This window comes from Mesocricetus auratus, unplaced genomic scaffold (assembly GCF_017639785.1).
Source record: "Mesocricetus auratus isolate SY011 unplaced genomic scaffold, BCM_Maur_2.0 Super-Scaffold_100676, whole genome shotgun sequence".
NCBI lineage: Eukaryota > Metazoa > Chordata > Mammalia > Rodentia > Cricetidae > Mesocricetus > Mesocricetus auratus.
Window position 1 is genome coordinate 34,878,343 of NW_024429266.1, and position 17,336 is coordinate 34,895,678.

Sequence of the window (17,336 nt, forward strand, 5' to 3'; positions counted from 1 at the left end):
TGACGGAGCATGGCTCAAAATCAGGATCCTGAATAGCAGAAGCAGCTCAGAGTTCAAGGGTTTAGGAGCTCTGCTGCCACAAACCAGGGATGGAGAGCTACCAATTCAGATTTCTTATGAAGCAAGCCTACAAGGTTAGTAAGTATGAAATGGCCAGTAAGACTTAGATTTCTTGTTCAAGCCAGGTGTTGCAATGCCTATTATCCCATATTCAGAGGACAGAGAAGACAGCTTGGGCTACATAGTGAGAGCCAAGTGAATGGCAACAAGAAAATCACAGAAATACCATCCTATCCAAAAGCCTGACACAATTTTCTTCCCCACAGGACAGGCCATGTTAAAGTGCTAAACAGGTCTTACCTGACCTAACAAAATTAGAATGCTAGAAATACCTCATGATCACAAGAGCATAAAAGTAGAAATGTGGAGAAGGGGCTTCAGAAACTTCCAGAAACTCTCCAAAACAAGTCCGTGGAGAAATTAAAAAAAACTTAACTTCTTGAGACAAAAACCTATAAGGAAAGCAGCCCTGAGAAATTATGTTACTATACACATCTCAGAGTAGCACTTTGCCACAAAGAACTAGAAAACACTAAGCCCCAAATTAACAATAACAAACATCACAGATCTGGAGACATAGCTCAGAAGAGCACCGGCTGCTCTTGTAGAGGTTCTGAGTTCAATTCCCAGCAACCACATGGTGGCTCACAACCATCTGTAATGAGATCTGGTGCCCTCTTCTGGCATGTAGGCATATGTGCAGGCAGAACATTATATGCATAATAAATAAATAAATCTTTAAAAACAAACATCACAGTGGAAATAAATGAAATAGCTAGGTTGGTAGCACACCTGTGATGATGATAGCATTCAGGAAAACTGAGGCAGGAGGCTGCCAAGCTTAAGAAAACCTGGGCTTAGTGAGTTTGAGACTGGCTGGGGCTATATAATAAGACCATGTCTTGATTTTTCCTGTTTTTTTTTTTTTTGAGACAATGTCTCACATAACCGAAACTGGCCTTGAACTCAGTATGTGATCCAGAATGACCTTGATTGTTTTGCCTTCATCTTTCAAGTGCTGTAATTATAGGCATGTGCCAGTATACCTGGGTTTATTTGGTGCTGGGCTCAAACTGGGCTTCGTGCATGCTAGACAAGCACTTTGCTGATCCCCAGGCCCAATACCCTGCTTCTAAATAAAGATATTGGACTAGACGATAAAAACTAAATCAAAACCAAGGATCAGTGAAAGCTGGGCGGGGAAGGAGACTAAAATAACCCATAGAAAAGATGCTACTACTGGTAACATAGAAACACAAAGGATTCAGAAAATCTATTATGATTATACATCAGCAAACTAGATTATGTATAATAGACAAATTCTTGTATGTAGACAACCTACCAAGATTAAAGCATGAGGAAATAGACAATCTGAACAGATTTTTAACAAGTAAATTATTATATGACCAGTAATGTTTTCTGAAAGTCTCACATCAAAGATAAGCCCAGGGCCTATCTGATGGCTTCTGGCTGAAATCTACTTTTTAAAGAGTTAAAGTCTGAGAGGGCATGGTGACATATGCCTTTTAATCCAGAGGAAAGCAGATCTCTGTGAGTTCAGGGCCAGCCTGCTCTACATAGCAAGTTCCAGGACAGCCAGGGCTATGTTGAAAAACCCATTCTCAAAACAAACAGCAGGTGGTGGCGCACACCTTTAATCCCAGCACTCGGGAGGCAGAGACAGGCGGATCTCTCTGAGTTCAAGGCCAACCTGATCTACAAGAGCTAGTTCCAGGGCAGCCTCCAAAGCCACAGAGAAACCCTGTCTTAAAAAACCAAAATAAATAAATAGACAGATGAATGAATGAAATGAATGAATGAATAACAGCTGCCATGGTCATAGTGTCTCTTCATAGCAGTAGAAACCCTAAGATGACACTTTTCATACAAATAGAAAAATGATCCCAAAATTCTTATGAAACTATAAAATCCTTAAGTAGCCAAAGAAATCTTGAACAAAAAGAGCACAACTGTATTGTATTACCTAACTTGAAAGTTATCACAAAGCTGTAGAACCAAACAGCATGGCACCTACACAGACACACACCACTGGAACAGAACGCAGAGAAACAACACAGGAATTTCAAGCCAACAGGCTTCACAGTGGTATCAACAAAGTGCAACAGAGGAAGGGTAGTCTCTTTAATGAATGGTTTCAGGTAATGTGCTTTCATGCACGTAGATCTTAGCTCTTACCACATACAAAACCAACTCAAAATGACTTAAAGATTTACAAGTAAAACATGAAACTAGGAAACAAATGAAATGTTTCAATACCTTGGTACAGCCAATGGAGTTTTTTGAAAAGACCCCAGTAGCAAAGGAGTAAAACAGCAATAAATTACAAAAGGGTTTCAGCAAACTAAAAATCCAAATGGCCAAATAAGCCATCAGGAAGAGACAACCTATAGGGTGGGAGTAAACTATTGGCAACACTGAGTTATTATCCAGAATATAGAAGGAGCTCAAACAGCTCAACAAATCATCCCATTAAAACTTCAAATAAGTCAGAACAGATGCTCTTCAAAAGACAAGAGGGCTGGAGAGATGACTCGCGGATTAAGAGCACTTGTTCAGTCCCCAGTACCTACGGGTAGCTTACAATTACCTGTGACTCCAGTCCCAGGGGACCAGCATCTTCTGGGCCTGTGGGCACCAAGCATGCATGTGATACAAACATCCATACACATAGTTTTTTAAAAAAGAGAAGTCTTAAAAGAGAGACAAAAGCAACAGCAAAGCATTCTTCCTAAGAAACGGAAATGCTAGTCAACCTGTGAGGGTATCGTGTAACTTTTTCTGACAAAAAAGACATGAAAAAACTTCTATTCACCTCAGACAGGGTGCTGGAGCAGAGGGATGATTCCATTGGTGAATCAGTGAATTAAGGTGATATACAGAAACTTGGGCAACTTTCAGGTGGCTGCATCACCGAAAAGCCCATCCTAAGCATGGGTGATGGCTCAGAAAGCTGCATCCCCTAGAGCTCTGCCCAAGGGGTAAGCAACACCACCCAAGTCTCTGCAGCAACAAGTGAGTGCTTAGGTAACCTAGTGGAAGAGGCTTGTGAATCTTCTAAGTTGCATGAATGTCTTCTCTCTTCCCTCCAGAGGGAAGATGGTTCCACTCAGGGGAAGCACCTTACCCCAATCAGAATATTAAGACAACAAATCCTAGGGAGGTTGCAGGAAAGAGAGGACCTGGAAGACACTGTTGGGAAGAATGAAATCAGCACAGCTGATGGGAATGGCATAATGGCTATGCAAAGCATTAAATATAGCTGGCACCAAGGTGCACACCTGTAGAAGGCAGAGGTGTAGATTCAAAGCTCAAGGTCAGGCGGCTCTCAAAAGAACCAAGGGCTAGGGAGGTATCTCAGTGGTATTTTCCTATGTGACCCCTAAGCACTACAAAAAGGCAAAACAAAGCATAAAAAAGAAAACCTCAGCTGAAACAAGTAAATTAGAGTTAAGTATATAACTGTAAGATCTGAAACTGTAACTTTACTATAAGAAAACAGGGAATCCTTTAGGATAGCAGAAGGTGAAGGAGAGAGGGAGAGACCCAACAGTGGGTACTGCGGGGTTAGAATTTCTGTCTTGCACAATAAGATAGACATGGTTCACAGTGTTTGCTGCTCTTCAAGGATCTGAATTTTGTTCCCAGCACCCATGTCCAACAGCTCACAACTGCCTGTAACTCCAACTGCAAGGGATTCAACACCTTTTTCTGGTCTCTGAGGGTAGTAGCGCACGCACACACGTAAAAATAAAACTTGTTTTAAAAAGATTTGATTTAGATATTTCAACTGGCTAGAAGGGTTTAGGGTTGGGTATGGTAGCAGATACCTATAATCCCAGCATTCAGGGAGGATGATCAGGGTTCAAGGCCAGTCTGGTCTACACAGCAAGGATGAGGTCAGTCAGGACAGACAACACAGTGAAGTGCTGATTTAAAAATAAAAAAGAATCAGGAATGAAATGTTTGAGGAATTGGATATGTTTAACATAATTTCAACATTACAGAGTATATACAATGATTTAAAATATCACAATACCGTATAAATATTTGATATACATTAAAAATTGATTAACTATCCTTTCGACAGGACTGCTTTAAATATGCTATAATATGTACTATTCCAGGGCACACAGAATTTTGGAAATGCTGAAAAATAAACACAAATCCCACTACAGGGTATGAGGAGAAATGCAATCATATCAGACAGACACCTGAGCTTGTGTTCAGTGCAGCACTGTGCACAATAGGCCTGAGAGCCCATCAGCAGGGGCTGAGGTCCCGGAAGTGTACACACACACAGTGGGGAGAAGTACTGGAGCATAGGAAACAATGAAATTCAGTCTTTTATCCAACATGAATGAACGTGACAGATGTGAGGCTCAACATTCCATGTGTCGGTGTCGGAACTGAGGGAGAAGTAGGAGGGTGGCTACCAAAGCCTGTGGCTGGGCCTGGGGGACAGAGGGTGGATGGCAGTGAAAACACTGGTGTTTTTATACATGTGCAGACTGCAGTACCCAAATCAGGGTATTTAGAATATCTGTGACCTGACTTCACTGTGGTGAGGATGTTCAGAATTTTCATTGTTAGCGCTTTTGAAATGCTGTTGACCAGTCACCAACTGCAGTAAACACCATGACTGACTTCTCTTTCCTGGCTGCTTTGTCATGACAGCAGCTGACCACACTATTCTCAATGAATGAGTACAAATGTGTCAGAGAGGTACTGGGACCAGGGAATGTGGGTCAGGTGTTGTTAAGAGTGCTTGTTTATCATGTATGAAGCCCTGGGTTCAACTGTCAGCACCTACAGCAGTAACCCCAGCAAGGGAGTCCAAGTTCAGTATCATCTCTGGTTGCATGGCAACCAGATACAAGCCTGTCTCAAAAGCATGAAAAAAAGAAGGTAAGTAATTTTGAATAAGAATGTTCTCTCTGAGCCGGTGGTGGTGGCGCACGCCTTTAATCCCAGCACTCGGGAGGCAGAGGCAGGTGGGTATCTGTGAGTTCGAGGCCGGGCTGGACCGACAGCCTCCAAAACAAAACAGAAACCCTGTCTCGTAAAACCAAAAAAAAAAAAATGTTCTCTGAGGATCTATAGTTGTTCTGTTAATACCTGTCTCAAGAGTCAAAAAACTTATTTGCAGGTATGTAGACCACACACACACACACACACACACACACACACACACCCTACCTGACGTCTGCCAGCCCAGGCTCTGGAAGGGATCGCATGTGCAGCACTCATCACAGGATGAGGATTCATACCACAGTGCCCTCCAGGAAGAATTAGGCCTCTATTCATCTGCTGGGCTTTACGGTCATCTACTGTGACTATAAGATCTACTTGGGTCCCTGTCAATTAAAATCCCGGAGAAATACTCCAACTCAAGCCCACTTTGCCGATAAAATATTTCAACCTTTATTTAAACAAAACACAACTTGCAAACCATGTGAGATACGACAGGAAGCAGTCCCTGCCAAGGGTATCATTTATTTACATCAAGTTTAACACTGTTAGCAGTTCACAGTCAGACAACAGAGTGAGAGAATTAAATTAGAAAAACAATCGAAAATATATTACAGTAACAATTAAGAACAAATACTTGACAACAGTGGTAGGGTGACCCATGACTGACATGTTTTAGTTGAATCCCATATGGTCTCACCGGGCACTGCATTCCCTTAGCAACACACACAGCGCCTACTGTGGGCTTCGCCCTCTGTGCACCACCTACGCCTGCAGTGTAACCTTTGGTATAGACATTAAGGTTTTAAGGAATCTGAATTAGCAAGTTTTAGGACAAAGTTCTATCAACCACCATAAAATGTTCAAATTGACTTTTACCAAGCAAGCACAAAATCGGGGTTTCTCCACTGATAGTCATTACAGAATCCGATTGCAAAGGAAAGAAAGTGCAGGGTCTACAGGGAAGGCTTTGTGTGTGCAGTGTGCTCAAGGGGCTGGGCAGGGCAGCATGCTCACTGCGCTACTGCTTCTGCCCTCGGAGAGAAGGAATCAGGAGCTGTGTGGTGAGCCCCTCCCCTTCTCTCTAGCTTCTGAATACTCGTTTTCCTGAAGGTCATTTCTCAAGGTCTCAGCGAATGCTTCTTATGTTGTTCAGGTGGCATAGAAGGTGGCCGTGGAGATGGAAGAATGCGGATTCACGTGGTCCTGACCATTCACAGTACACAGACAGCATGGGTCTTAGGAATACCAAGCCCAATGTGTGGAACTGAGGACCCTGAAGCATTTAGCATTGATTCAACAATACTCATATTTATAACTGCTGAAAATTATGTGAAATCCTTAAGTCCCACTTGCCACTAAATTGTATGGTCCCTAAAAACAAGATGTTCAACTCAGGGTCCCAGAAACAAGTCTAAGCAAGTTCCACCCACAAAACTCTCTGTAATTCCTTTGACTAACTTGTTAGCATTTGACAATGCTTCCCTGGTGCCCTGAAGATTAGGGTCTGCACTATGGGAGGAGCTGAGTAAGTCAGGACCCACAGCACAGCCCCATTCTTCCCTGGAGATGTATGGTCTGAGGATAGGCGGACATACTTCTCCTTGGATGGTGGCAGGTGTGCAGACCCACTCAGTGTCCCACCGTCCTCTCTGGCTAACAGGGTTTTGCTACTGTGTCCAGGCTTTTCAGCACCAGGGAAAGAGATTATTATTACCTAGCAGGGGTAAACAGTCTGATTTACAGGTGTACATGGAGCAAAGGAAGTGTGTGTGCAGGGCAGGTGGGTCCAGAAGAGGCCTCCTTACCTCAGCTCGTCACACAGGGCTGAGAAAGGCGAAGCAGCAATTTGCCAGTTGGCATTTTGACTGGGGTTGGGGGAGGGGTGTGGGGGGAGTCTGAACCAACCAGGACTTTGAGCCTTGATGAAGCTTGTTTCAACCAGATCTAGTTCAACAGTTTTGCACACCAGCCTAGCAGACAAGTACTTCTCCCAACAACACTCAGGAACCCAATCTTTAAAGGCACAAACCTCTGAGCATGACCTCTGCCACTCTGTCAGCTTCTCATCAAGACAAATTGCCCAGACCTTATCCAGAGCACAGCACAGGCTCCTCCAGGGTCACATGGGGAGCTAGTCTAAACGGAAAGCGTTACCATTGCACACAGTCAAGATGGAACATGCACACATGGCATGTGAAGACAAGCTGGAGCCAAGAATCAGCTGCCAATGCTCAAGCATGGTGAGCCAAGCCAGCCTCCTCAGTTGCAGGATCACAGGCAATGGCCACTGTGCTGTGCTGACTCTGCAGGTGACAGGAACCACTACTCCAAGGCTACTGACCCCTACGCTGGAAAACTGCAACTATGCACTCCATTAGGAGTGGGTCAAGTTTTAGAAGCTTGCCTCTGCCTGGGAGGCAATGCTAGTAAGCATGGGAGCCACAGGAATCCTTGGGCTGGCCTGGGCAGTCTGTGCACAGGTTCCCTTGGAACTGCTTTACTCTAGGCTCCTGCATGCCTACAGAACCCAAACAGCTATTTTCAAAGAACTGAGCTACCGGCTTGATGAAGACAGGGCAGCTGACAGGAAATATAAAAAGTACTGGCTATAGCAGATGGTCTAAAGATGGATCCCAGATCCAGGTGAAGCAAGTCAATGCATGCAAGATGGTGAAACAGATCACTAAGAACAGAAATAAAGATGACTCTATCAACCCAATACCAACTCCCTGGAAGACACAGCCTAATGGCAATGTCAGTGCTTTCACTATCAAAGATAGATAGATATGGAGGTCAGAATAGAGTGCAGCTGGATGTAAGTCACTTCCACACAATTTACTGGAGGACATAGGGAGGTTAGAATGCAGAATGCAGCTAGATATGAGCTGCCTGCCTCCATTTACTTGAGTATATGATTATCTAATACGTGAGTTAAGCTCAGCTACTTTGTTTTTAAAAAGGAGAGATGATAAATGCCAATGGCATTTATAACCAGTAGAGAAATTCTAGAAATTCTCCAAGTACATCAGTTCTCTACTCCCAGCCCCCCAGGACATTAGTTTTAAAAAGATACTGTCAACACAAACAGGAAATGAGTCAGCTCTAACCACAGCAAGGATACTAAGAGCTGAGATGTATGGGTGATTGCTCAAAACGAAGGGGGCCTTCATCTCTTCATCTTCCAATCAAGAGCCTGGATGAGCTGCTGGGCTCCAAAGGGCTCCCACTCTCCTTGAGTCTCATTCTGTAGCCTAGGTTGGCCTGGAACTTGATTCTCTTGTCTCATCTTCTTCAGTGCTGGGATTACATGCCAACACTTTTTTTTTTTTTTTTTTTTTTTTTTTGGTTTTATGAGACTGAGTTTCTCTGTATTGTTTTGGAGGCTGTCGGACCAGCCCGGCCTCGAACTCACAGAGATCCGCCTGCCTCTGCCTCCCGAGTGCTGGGGTTAAAGGCGTGCGCCACCACCTCCCGGCACTTTATTACTTCTTAAAGATGAGAATGAAACCAAAAAACTGGTCCCCAGTTTTCTGAAGTTCCTCAGCTCTGAACTATTAGCGAACATTCCCAGTACCTTTACATATTCATTTAGCAGTTTCATATATAATTCCATAGCAAACTACAGAGGTGACTCTCTAGCTGCAGGTCCAGGTCAGCTCAACCTCTAAAGATATTCATAATCCAACTTCATAGTTGATTTTCATTTATTTCTCAAGGTGCTTTCCCATTCTCCCAGTCATTAAAATGACACTGAACAACAGATTTCTTTTTGAACAAAAAGGAATGTAGAGCTGTTTTCTCCCCCTTCTTTTTTTTTTTTTTTTGTTTTCAAACAACTCAAGTTGGTATTTTTAACTACAAAGTGCAGATTCCTGTGTGGCTGAGGTCTAGAAGAACAGCGGCTATGCTGGCTTTGTAACAGAGTTCTACTAAAGGCTTGTTTGGCTACACTGTTACTGAATATCCAAGCCCTTCCTGGCCAGGGCCCTCCAAAGCCTGTGCTAGAAGTGTGCAACACCATGTATACTGATTGTCTAGCTGAACATCTCACAAGGCAGCAGGTGTGGAGAAATGCCACAATGTCAGGATTCCTGAATTCTAGCCTCAGCTCTGCCACTAACTGCTCCAAGATAATGGACTAGCGACAACCATCCTCTCCAGTTTCTTTTGTACATAAAAGGACACAAAGTGTTCTGTTCATATGATGGAGAGCATTTGAAACCTGGAGAAGTCCTTGGGAAACACACTAGTTACTCTCTTACTCCACTTGGAATTCCAATATAGAGTGGGGCCAATTCAGCCATTTCCCTAGGTTTCCCTGGAGGACTACTGTGTGCTCCTGGTTAGGAGTGAACACTAGCAGTTAACATTCGTGGAGTGCTCAGTGTGCACCAGGCACCTAGCTACCTGTTCTATAAGTATCGCCTCATACTATTGGCACTGCTGCATCCCCTAAGCGCTTCATTAAAACAAGAAACACTTTTAAGAGTCAACTGTCAACTGAAAGGTTAAAATGCTGCCGGAAACTCATCTCCACTATGACGACCATGATGACAACCTTATAAAGAGGTCATCCTGAAAATGACCTAATCAGCTTCTCACGTCACAGATCACAGCTTGGTGTGCCATGCCCAATTCAGTTCAATTCACTACAAAACACATCCTTTGAAGGGCCCATTTTAAGTTATCTCTTTCTCTCTCTCTCTGAACATCATGATAGAAATCACCTGAAAATGTGAAATATAATTATAGCCAAAGCTTAAAAAAAAGCTTCCTTAAAGCATAATTGGGATATATTCAATACAGAACACAGCATTTGAAGGTGGGGAATCCAACTGAACCCACGAGACGAGTGTACTAAAAGTAACGGTGCTGTGGCAAGATACGCACAGATGAAGACTTGGGGCTGCCACAGAAAGTTAAGTTACATTTTAGTTTCTAAGAGCAGTTGCCTCTGCTTTAGATTCCAATCTTTCAGTTTGCTGATTTTTCTTTTAAACTGGTCCCTTGCAGGTAGATAAAAAAAAAATTAAAAACCCAAGTAATTCTTTCATAGCAAGTTGACAGTGCCACAAGACCTGAGGCCTTGATCCCTGAAAGCACTATGCAGTTCATGCATCGTGTGGAGCGTAGTACAACAGTTGTGCTTCTCACGGCAGTGTTGAGGAAAAGGTGAGTTCAACCCATGGACTTAGTGACAACCCACTTTGAGCAGGACAGAATTTGTGCTGCCCTCGGTGAGACTTAGCCTTGTCTCAGCCCCTCAGACTGAGAAAAGCAGGGAGCTGAGATACTCAGTAGTGTTTCTCCAAGCCTGTCTTCAGAACTCTGAAGGAAAAACGAACGAACAAACAAACAAACAAAACAAGACCCAAACCTGAAAACAACAACCATCTCTTACAACACCCTAATATGGCAGGGATAAATTTCAAAAGCAGCATTAATAATGGCCTCAAACCTTAGCTTTATCCTTCCCACCTATACAAGACAGCCGAACTGCTAAAATAGGTTCAAGTTTATAGGTGCATACAATGGCGGGGAGTGGTGGACAAGGTGGGAAAATTCTCTTCCAACTACTACAAGGACACTGACCTGACCCCTAGCTGCCCAGACTGCAGCTGTGAGGACACACTAACAATGGAGGAAAAGGAGCTGTCTCCTCCACTCCACACCTCCTCTTCCCCTGAGCCTTCTCTGGAGCAGCAGGGATAAGTATCCACATTTCCTTTCTTTCTAATAAAACTAGATGCCTTCCTCGGTCAAGGATGCCCCATGTAAACTGAAATAGTTTCCCCTTAGGTTCTGGCCCGATTACTGTAAGCATGCACAGCAGTTCAAAAGTTTCCTATTTGTGATACAGAGAGAATGAAAAGCGACCCAATGTACCAACACTAAGTAAAGAGCCCTCCAGAGAGGCTCTCAAAGGGAGCTGCATATTAGTCTGTAAAACACTCTTGAGAATGTGGGCTGTTGCCTTCAATTAATAGATCAAAAGATGGGGCGGCAACTTGACAGCAAATCGATGACAGGAAGAAAACACTGCTCAGTGCTGGATTCCCATCTTCCTACATTAATACTCTTGGAAGAACAAAAAAGTCAAGGTATTTTGTATTGGGTTCTCTTTGGGGAATGAAAGGAGTGTTCACAAAGTTAAAACAAAAACAACAACAAAAGACAAAAAACCAAACTGGAATTAGACCCAGCACCAAAACCAACAACATGTAGCCTTCTAAGCTTCTATTCCATGTTACCCCATTAGCTTCCATAACTGTAATTAGGGAAGAGAAATGCCTATTTTTCAAAGGCAAAACCTATTTGCAGGTTAAACCCTTAGCTTTCTGAGTCTAACTGGTGCTCCCTGAAAATAACCCACTTCTTCTATAACACACTCTTAAAATAGAGGTGAAAGGACAAACACAAACTCCACCACATTCGACAATGGAGTGGTGTTATGTGAGCAGAGAAAAAGAACATGACAATACCATGGAGGCAAGCCCTTAGTCTTCTCCACTGTCCACCCGGATTGGCGTGGGGTATTAAGGTAGGGAAAGGTACAAGTAGCCATGGATCAAGCAAGCTTCTCTTCTCAGTCTGAGGCTTCTGGGCCCAGCAAGTTTCAAAAGGTACTGTATCTCCTTGGATTTTTAATTTAAAAAAAAATACATAGCTGCTCAAGTGGCCATTTTGTCAGTATTTGGGCATAGAAGGTCTCTCCTATGAGAACATACAGTGACCACCATTTTCAACATCGATGCTGGGTAATGCCCTGAATGATGCTAGAAATAAAGGAAGACAGCCTGCCCGGCAAAGGACAGAGAAGAACCACTAAGAAGCCCCCATGTGCCCAAGGTTTCCAGATAGTCACCAAGAAGCAGTGAGTGGATACTGGCTATTAGGAAGTCACACGCTAGAAGCGTGGGAGAGGTGACTGCTAGTCATCGTAATGTCCCTCGAATTCTCTATTTCCTGCGTCGACTAATATACCTAAGGCAAACAGGACAAAAGCAGACAGAATGGGCCATGTTTCCTAGCTGAGTAGTCTAGCAATCTAATTTGCAATTCTTGCTACAGTAGCAATGACCCACAGTCACTTCCGGTAGCCTTGAGTAAAACATCTGCTTCATCTGTCACTTTGCTTTCTCCTGCCCCTTCAATTTGCAGGGTGAACTGCAACCCAGTCCCCTCGAGGCCCTTAGGTCAAGGCCCTACATGGTGCAGAACAACTGACTCTTCTATGATCTATACACGACGCTCCCTTACTTTCCAGTGAAGTTCCAACTCGGTCCACACTGCCCTGTTCCACCAAAATGACCTATCTACTTATGGGATTTCCTTTTTGCTATTTTGAGATGAACCTGTAAACGTGAGAATTCAGGAATCTGAGGTACTTCACATGAACGCACTCAAGTATCAGTCTTTCACTTTTTAAAAAACAAGAACACAGGAAAACGAGTCCTTTTCCCTCTCCCCTCAGATATGTGAGCATTTCCCACTCGACTGACAATGGCTACCTCTGCACCACATCACTAATTTCCTGGACACATGACAATAAGTTATTAAGGACAGGGTTTGTCCCAGGCACACCAGCAGCTGTGGAAGACACCTGCAGCTCCTGTAGGCTAAGTTCCAGTTTGCTCACAGCCTCTCGGAAGGCAAATTTGTTTCGAGTCTGAGGGATGCAGTCCACGTACCCTGAGCAGTAGTCAAGCAGCTGGTGCCCAGTGTCTACCAGTTGGCTATTGGGCACAGGTTCCGTGATTGCACTGGACAGTAGGTCAGCACACTCCAGCAGGGCCTCTTTGCTGATTTTGTCAGCTGAGATTTTCTCAGCTGCCTGTTTGGTTTTCCTCAGGGCCACCTTAGTACCTGGTGTGCCATTGGCCATTTTGGCTGGCGAGATGGACGATGTGGGCAAAGGCACTTGAGGTGGAGGCATTGCTGGCCTCCCAGGTTTCCCACTACTGGGCACTGGCCCTGGAGCTGCCTTTTTTCCTGCCTCCTGGGTTTCTGGAGTGGGCTGTCCTGCAGGTGGGGCAGTCGGCTCTTCCTCGGGGTCTGAGCATGTGGATGGATGCTGCAGTAGTCTCATCACTGGTGGTGGGGGTGGGGCACACTTTGGTTTTACCCGTCGGGGTCGGTCCTTGTCTCCAGACGATGTGACCTGATGCTCAGATAAGAGCTTGAATTTATTCCCCTGAGAGTCTGTGCCAATGAGCTGCACGTCAGCTGGAGTGGGTTTCAGCGTGGGCGAGATAAGGACTGGCACTCTGTGGTTGTGGGTGGTGGGGAGGACAGCCACAGCCTTGGCTGGAGAGGACCAGCCTGGCTGTTCTCCATCCTCTGGGACTCCAGCGACTCCAAGTCGCATCCCACCATTCCTTTCCTTGCCTTTGGGGGCAGCTGCCACTCCAGCCACCCCTACCCCTGGAGAGTCACTCTCTGTGATGGCTGGATCAGGGGCTCTCAGGGGAAGAGCTGTGGCTCCTCTGGGCAATAGTTTGGCTTTTGGTCTCTCCCTGGCTGGAGCAGCACCTTCCTCAGATTTTTTTGCAAGCATGTCATTAGCCCTGTCCACATTCTCTTCTGGTTGAGAAGAGGTGGACACTGTCCTTTCCAGCTGGAGTTTGGACCTCTGGCAGTTCCTGGGAAGGGTCATTGCCATCCTATCCTGCTCTGGAAGCCCTGAGGACATGGAAGATGTAGAGTTTGACCTTGGAAAAGGCTTGGAAGTGTCATCACTGGCTGTGGGTTTACCTGCTCGTAAGCCCAGTGTCTTTTTGATTAAGCGAGGTGTAAAGAAGCCTGTGATGCCAGACCACCCACCCCCAGCAGTGCCACTGCCCCCACCCCCACCACTGTCATCATTACAGAGGTTCCTCTGTGCAAAGCTCCCCCCATAGCACTTGGCTGGCACCAGATTCGACTCTTGCTGGCCGGGAGCGAAAGAGAACCCATCAGCATGCTGTAGAGAAGCAACAGATGAGAAGTTACCCGTGAGTTCATATTTCTTGTGGGGCTGGTTCTCCATTTCTCGAAAGGAACTGCTGCGCTTAGGGGGCGTGGGGGCATTTCTCTTTTTCATGAAGGAGCTGAAGAAGCCTCCCTTCCTATCCCTGGTGAAGCATGTCTCTTTGGCATCTTCTAAGAGGCTGCTAGGTGACTTATCTCTTTGCTTTCGAGGCAGAGCTGGGGACCCACTGGAAGCCTGTGCACTTCTAATGAAGCCTGCTGAGAAATGGCCAATCAATAACAGGGAAGACAAAAGGTGAGCCAGTTAGCACAACTAAATTAGAAAAGTTCTATCTGCATTTTATTAACCATCAGATGTTGACATTATGTAAGAAATTAGCAAATTCATCATTGTTTCAGTGACTAGTATCCAATTGTGATGTGGGTATTAATTGCTATTCGTTCTGTATTCATCCCTTCTCTACAATACAGATGTACCTGTGATATCCCTTTCTGGGTAACTATCTGGGAGCCAGAGGCTGAGAAAGCAGAGCTGGTAGCAGACTGTATGTTGCATGGATAGGATGGCCCATACTGGCAACAGCCCCTAGTTCTTCAGGCACACTCTCTGCTCTGACCCTAGTTCCTTCAGGCACACTCTCTCTGCTCTGACCCTAGTTCTTCAGGCACACTCTCTCTGCTCTGACCCTAGTTCCTTCAGGCACACTCTCTCTGCTCTGACTCTAGTTCTTCAGGCACACTCTCTCTGCTCTGACTCTAGTTCCTTCAGGCACACACAATCTCTGCTCTGACCCTAGTTCTTCAGGCACACTCTCTCTGCTCTGACCCTAGTTCCTTCAGGCACACTCTCTCTGCTCTGACTCTAGTTCCTTCAGGCACACTCTCTGCTCTGACCCTAGTTCTTCAGGCACACTCTCTCTGCTCTGACTCTAGTTCCTTCAGGCACACACAATCTCTGCTCTGACCCTAGTTCCTTCAGGCACACTCTCTGCTCTGACCCTAGTTCTTCAGGCACACACTCTGTGCTCTGACCCTACCTGGTGCTGAACTGGAGGCCAGGCTCTCGGGGGCATCCAGGCTGCCATCTACGTTCTCTTTGTTGTCCCCCTGCTTCCTCAGGGTCCGAGTCTTGGAAGGAAGCAGAGGTAATCGAGGCAGGTATGGGACCACAGATGATGAGGAAGCAGCTCTCCCAAGCTCCTCAGCTACCTCTGTAAGAAAGACAAGGTCTGGTAAAAAAGACAACCTTAAGACAGAGACCAACACGTACAACTGAAAAAGAAAGCAGGAGAGCAGAATACTGAAGGCTGAGGCTGGGGGAGCCATTCAGCCCAGAAACATGAGACCAGCCTGAGAAAACGGCAAGATGTCACCTTGAAGATAAAAAAGAAAAAAAAGCATATACCAAAATCAGAGTATATAATCCTATGTGTGCACAGGAGCTTGTACATGGGGAGGACAGAGGTCAAGGCCAGGTATCTTCCCCAACTGGTTCCCACTTTATTTTTTGAGACAGGGTCTCTCCCAAGTCCAGAGCTCACTGTTTTAGCTGATCAACTTCCTATCTCCGTCTCGTACAGGAAATGTGTGTGCTGTTGTGCCCAGCTCTGCATGTGGGTGAACTACCTCCCAGCCCCACATATACTCCTACATACAACTTCTTTTATTCAACATTATTCCTACAGATTTTCATGTTATTGCACGTGGCGGGATCTCTTTCTCATTGCATAGCAGTACTCTGATGAGTGGTACCACCAAAACTCACTTAACCTCCTACTGATGGTTATTTAGGATGTTTCCAATTTTAGCTACTATGAGTATGTTGCTAGGAACAACCTGATACATATTTGTTAGTTCACAAGACCATGTACATTTAATTGATATAAACGACATGGAGTGCACATTTACTGGTTTTTTTTTTTTTTTTTTTTTTTTTTTGGTTTTTCGAGACAGGGTTTCTCTGTGGCTTTGGAGGCTGTCCTGGAACTCACTTGGTAGTCCAGGCTGGTCTCGAACTTACAGAGATCCGCCTGCCTCTGCCTCCCAAGTGCTGGGATTAAAGGCATGAGCCACCAACGCCCGGCTATTGATTTTTTTTTTTAAATCAGGTTCTGACCAATATAACAGTCATAACAATTTATACCCACATTGCCAGTGTGTAAATGTTCTGGTTACACACTTGGCATGCCTGCAAAAATTGGACACTGTCATTCTATAGTGTATGTAACTTTAATTTTGCTCACTCTGGTAGGCATGTTATGGAAATCTCATGGTTTAATCTGTACTTTCTGCTGGAGAGTGATATTGCTTATAGTTTTACATGGTTAATGGACTCAGTGGGCATTTGGAGAGCCTCACTCACTAAGTGCTGTTCAGATGCTGAATAAAAGGGACACATGTTTTAGGTTGCAGTTTTCACTAAAAAAAGTAATACAATTTATTGCATTTCATCATGCAAGTGAAACAAATCAATACACTTCCCCACACACACACACACACCAACTAATCAACCACGCAACTACAACAGGAAAAGCAAAAAACCTGATTCTTCTGAGCTGAGGATGTCACTCAGGTGGTAGAGTGCCTATCTAACATGCATGAAACCTTGGGGAAAAAACCTAATAAACAAAAACACCCACCCAAAACAAAACTGGATTATCAAAATAGTGTTCACTCTGTTGGTCACCCTTGGCTGATTTAACCAAGTCATGAGTCTCGTGACTTTTCTGTGTGTGTGTGTGTGTGACTTACTTATTAAGTTTAGAGTGTTGTGACTGCATATATGCCTGCAGGTAAGAGGAGGGCACCAGATTTCATTATGGATGATTGTGAGCTCACTATGTGGTTGCTGGGAATTGAACTCAGAACCCATTAATGCTCTTATACTCTGGGCCATCTCTCCAACCCAAAAATGTGTTGTTTGGTTTTTGAGACAGGATCTCACTATGTAGCTCTGGTTGGCCTTGAATTCACAGAGATCCACTTGCCTCTGCCTCCCAAGTGCCATGAAAGCCCAGCTGAGGTTTGTGGCTTTTAGCGTGGCAAAAAATACTCTTTATTCTTAAACAAAAATGAAACACAACCAATAGAACTGTAAAAATTTGTTACCACCCAATGCATTTTTATTGCATTTATTTGGGTGTGTGTGTGTGTGTGTGTGTGTGTGTGTATGATAACTTGAGGGAAGGATGAGGTTTTTTTTTTTTTCACTTATTTTTATTTTATGTTCATTGGTGTTTTGCCTGCATGTATGTCTGTGTGAGGGTGTTGGGTCCCTGGGACTGGAGCTACAGACAGTTGTGAGCTGTCATGTG

General features: G+C 44.6%; 1 protein-coding gene across 12 annotated transcripts in view; it reads right to left on the reverse strand.

Annotated features, from left to right (window-relative positions):
* Positions 1-8,742: 8,742 nt before the first annotated feature.
* Positions 8,743-17,336, reverse strand: part of Abl2 (ABL proto-oncogene 2, non-receptor tyrosine kinase) — an 87,779-nt gene continuing 79,185 nt past the window's right edge. For 4 of the 12 annotated variants that reach the window (XM_040737365.1, XM_040737363.1, XM_040737366.1 and 1 more), the window contains 3 exons: positions 15,060-15,233; positions 14,044-14,277; positions 8,743-13,734 (listed from right to left, as the gene is read on the reverse strand). In XM_040737365.1, the coding sequence (XP_040593299.1) occupies positions 12,560-13,734; positions 14,044-14,277; positions 15,060-15,233 (1,583 nt within the window). In that variant the 3' untranslated portion in view covers positions 8,743-12,559. Of the gene's footprint in view, positions 14,281-15,059; positions 15,234-17,336 lie in introns of all 12 variants that reach the window. The other 8 variants (XM_040737359.1, XM_040737355.1, XM_040737361.1 and 5 more) reach the window with 3 other exon arrangements.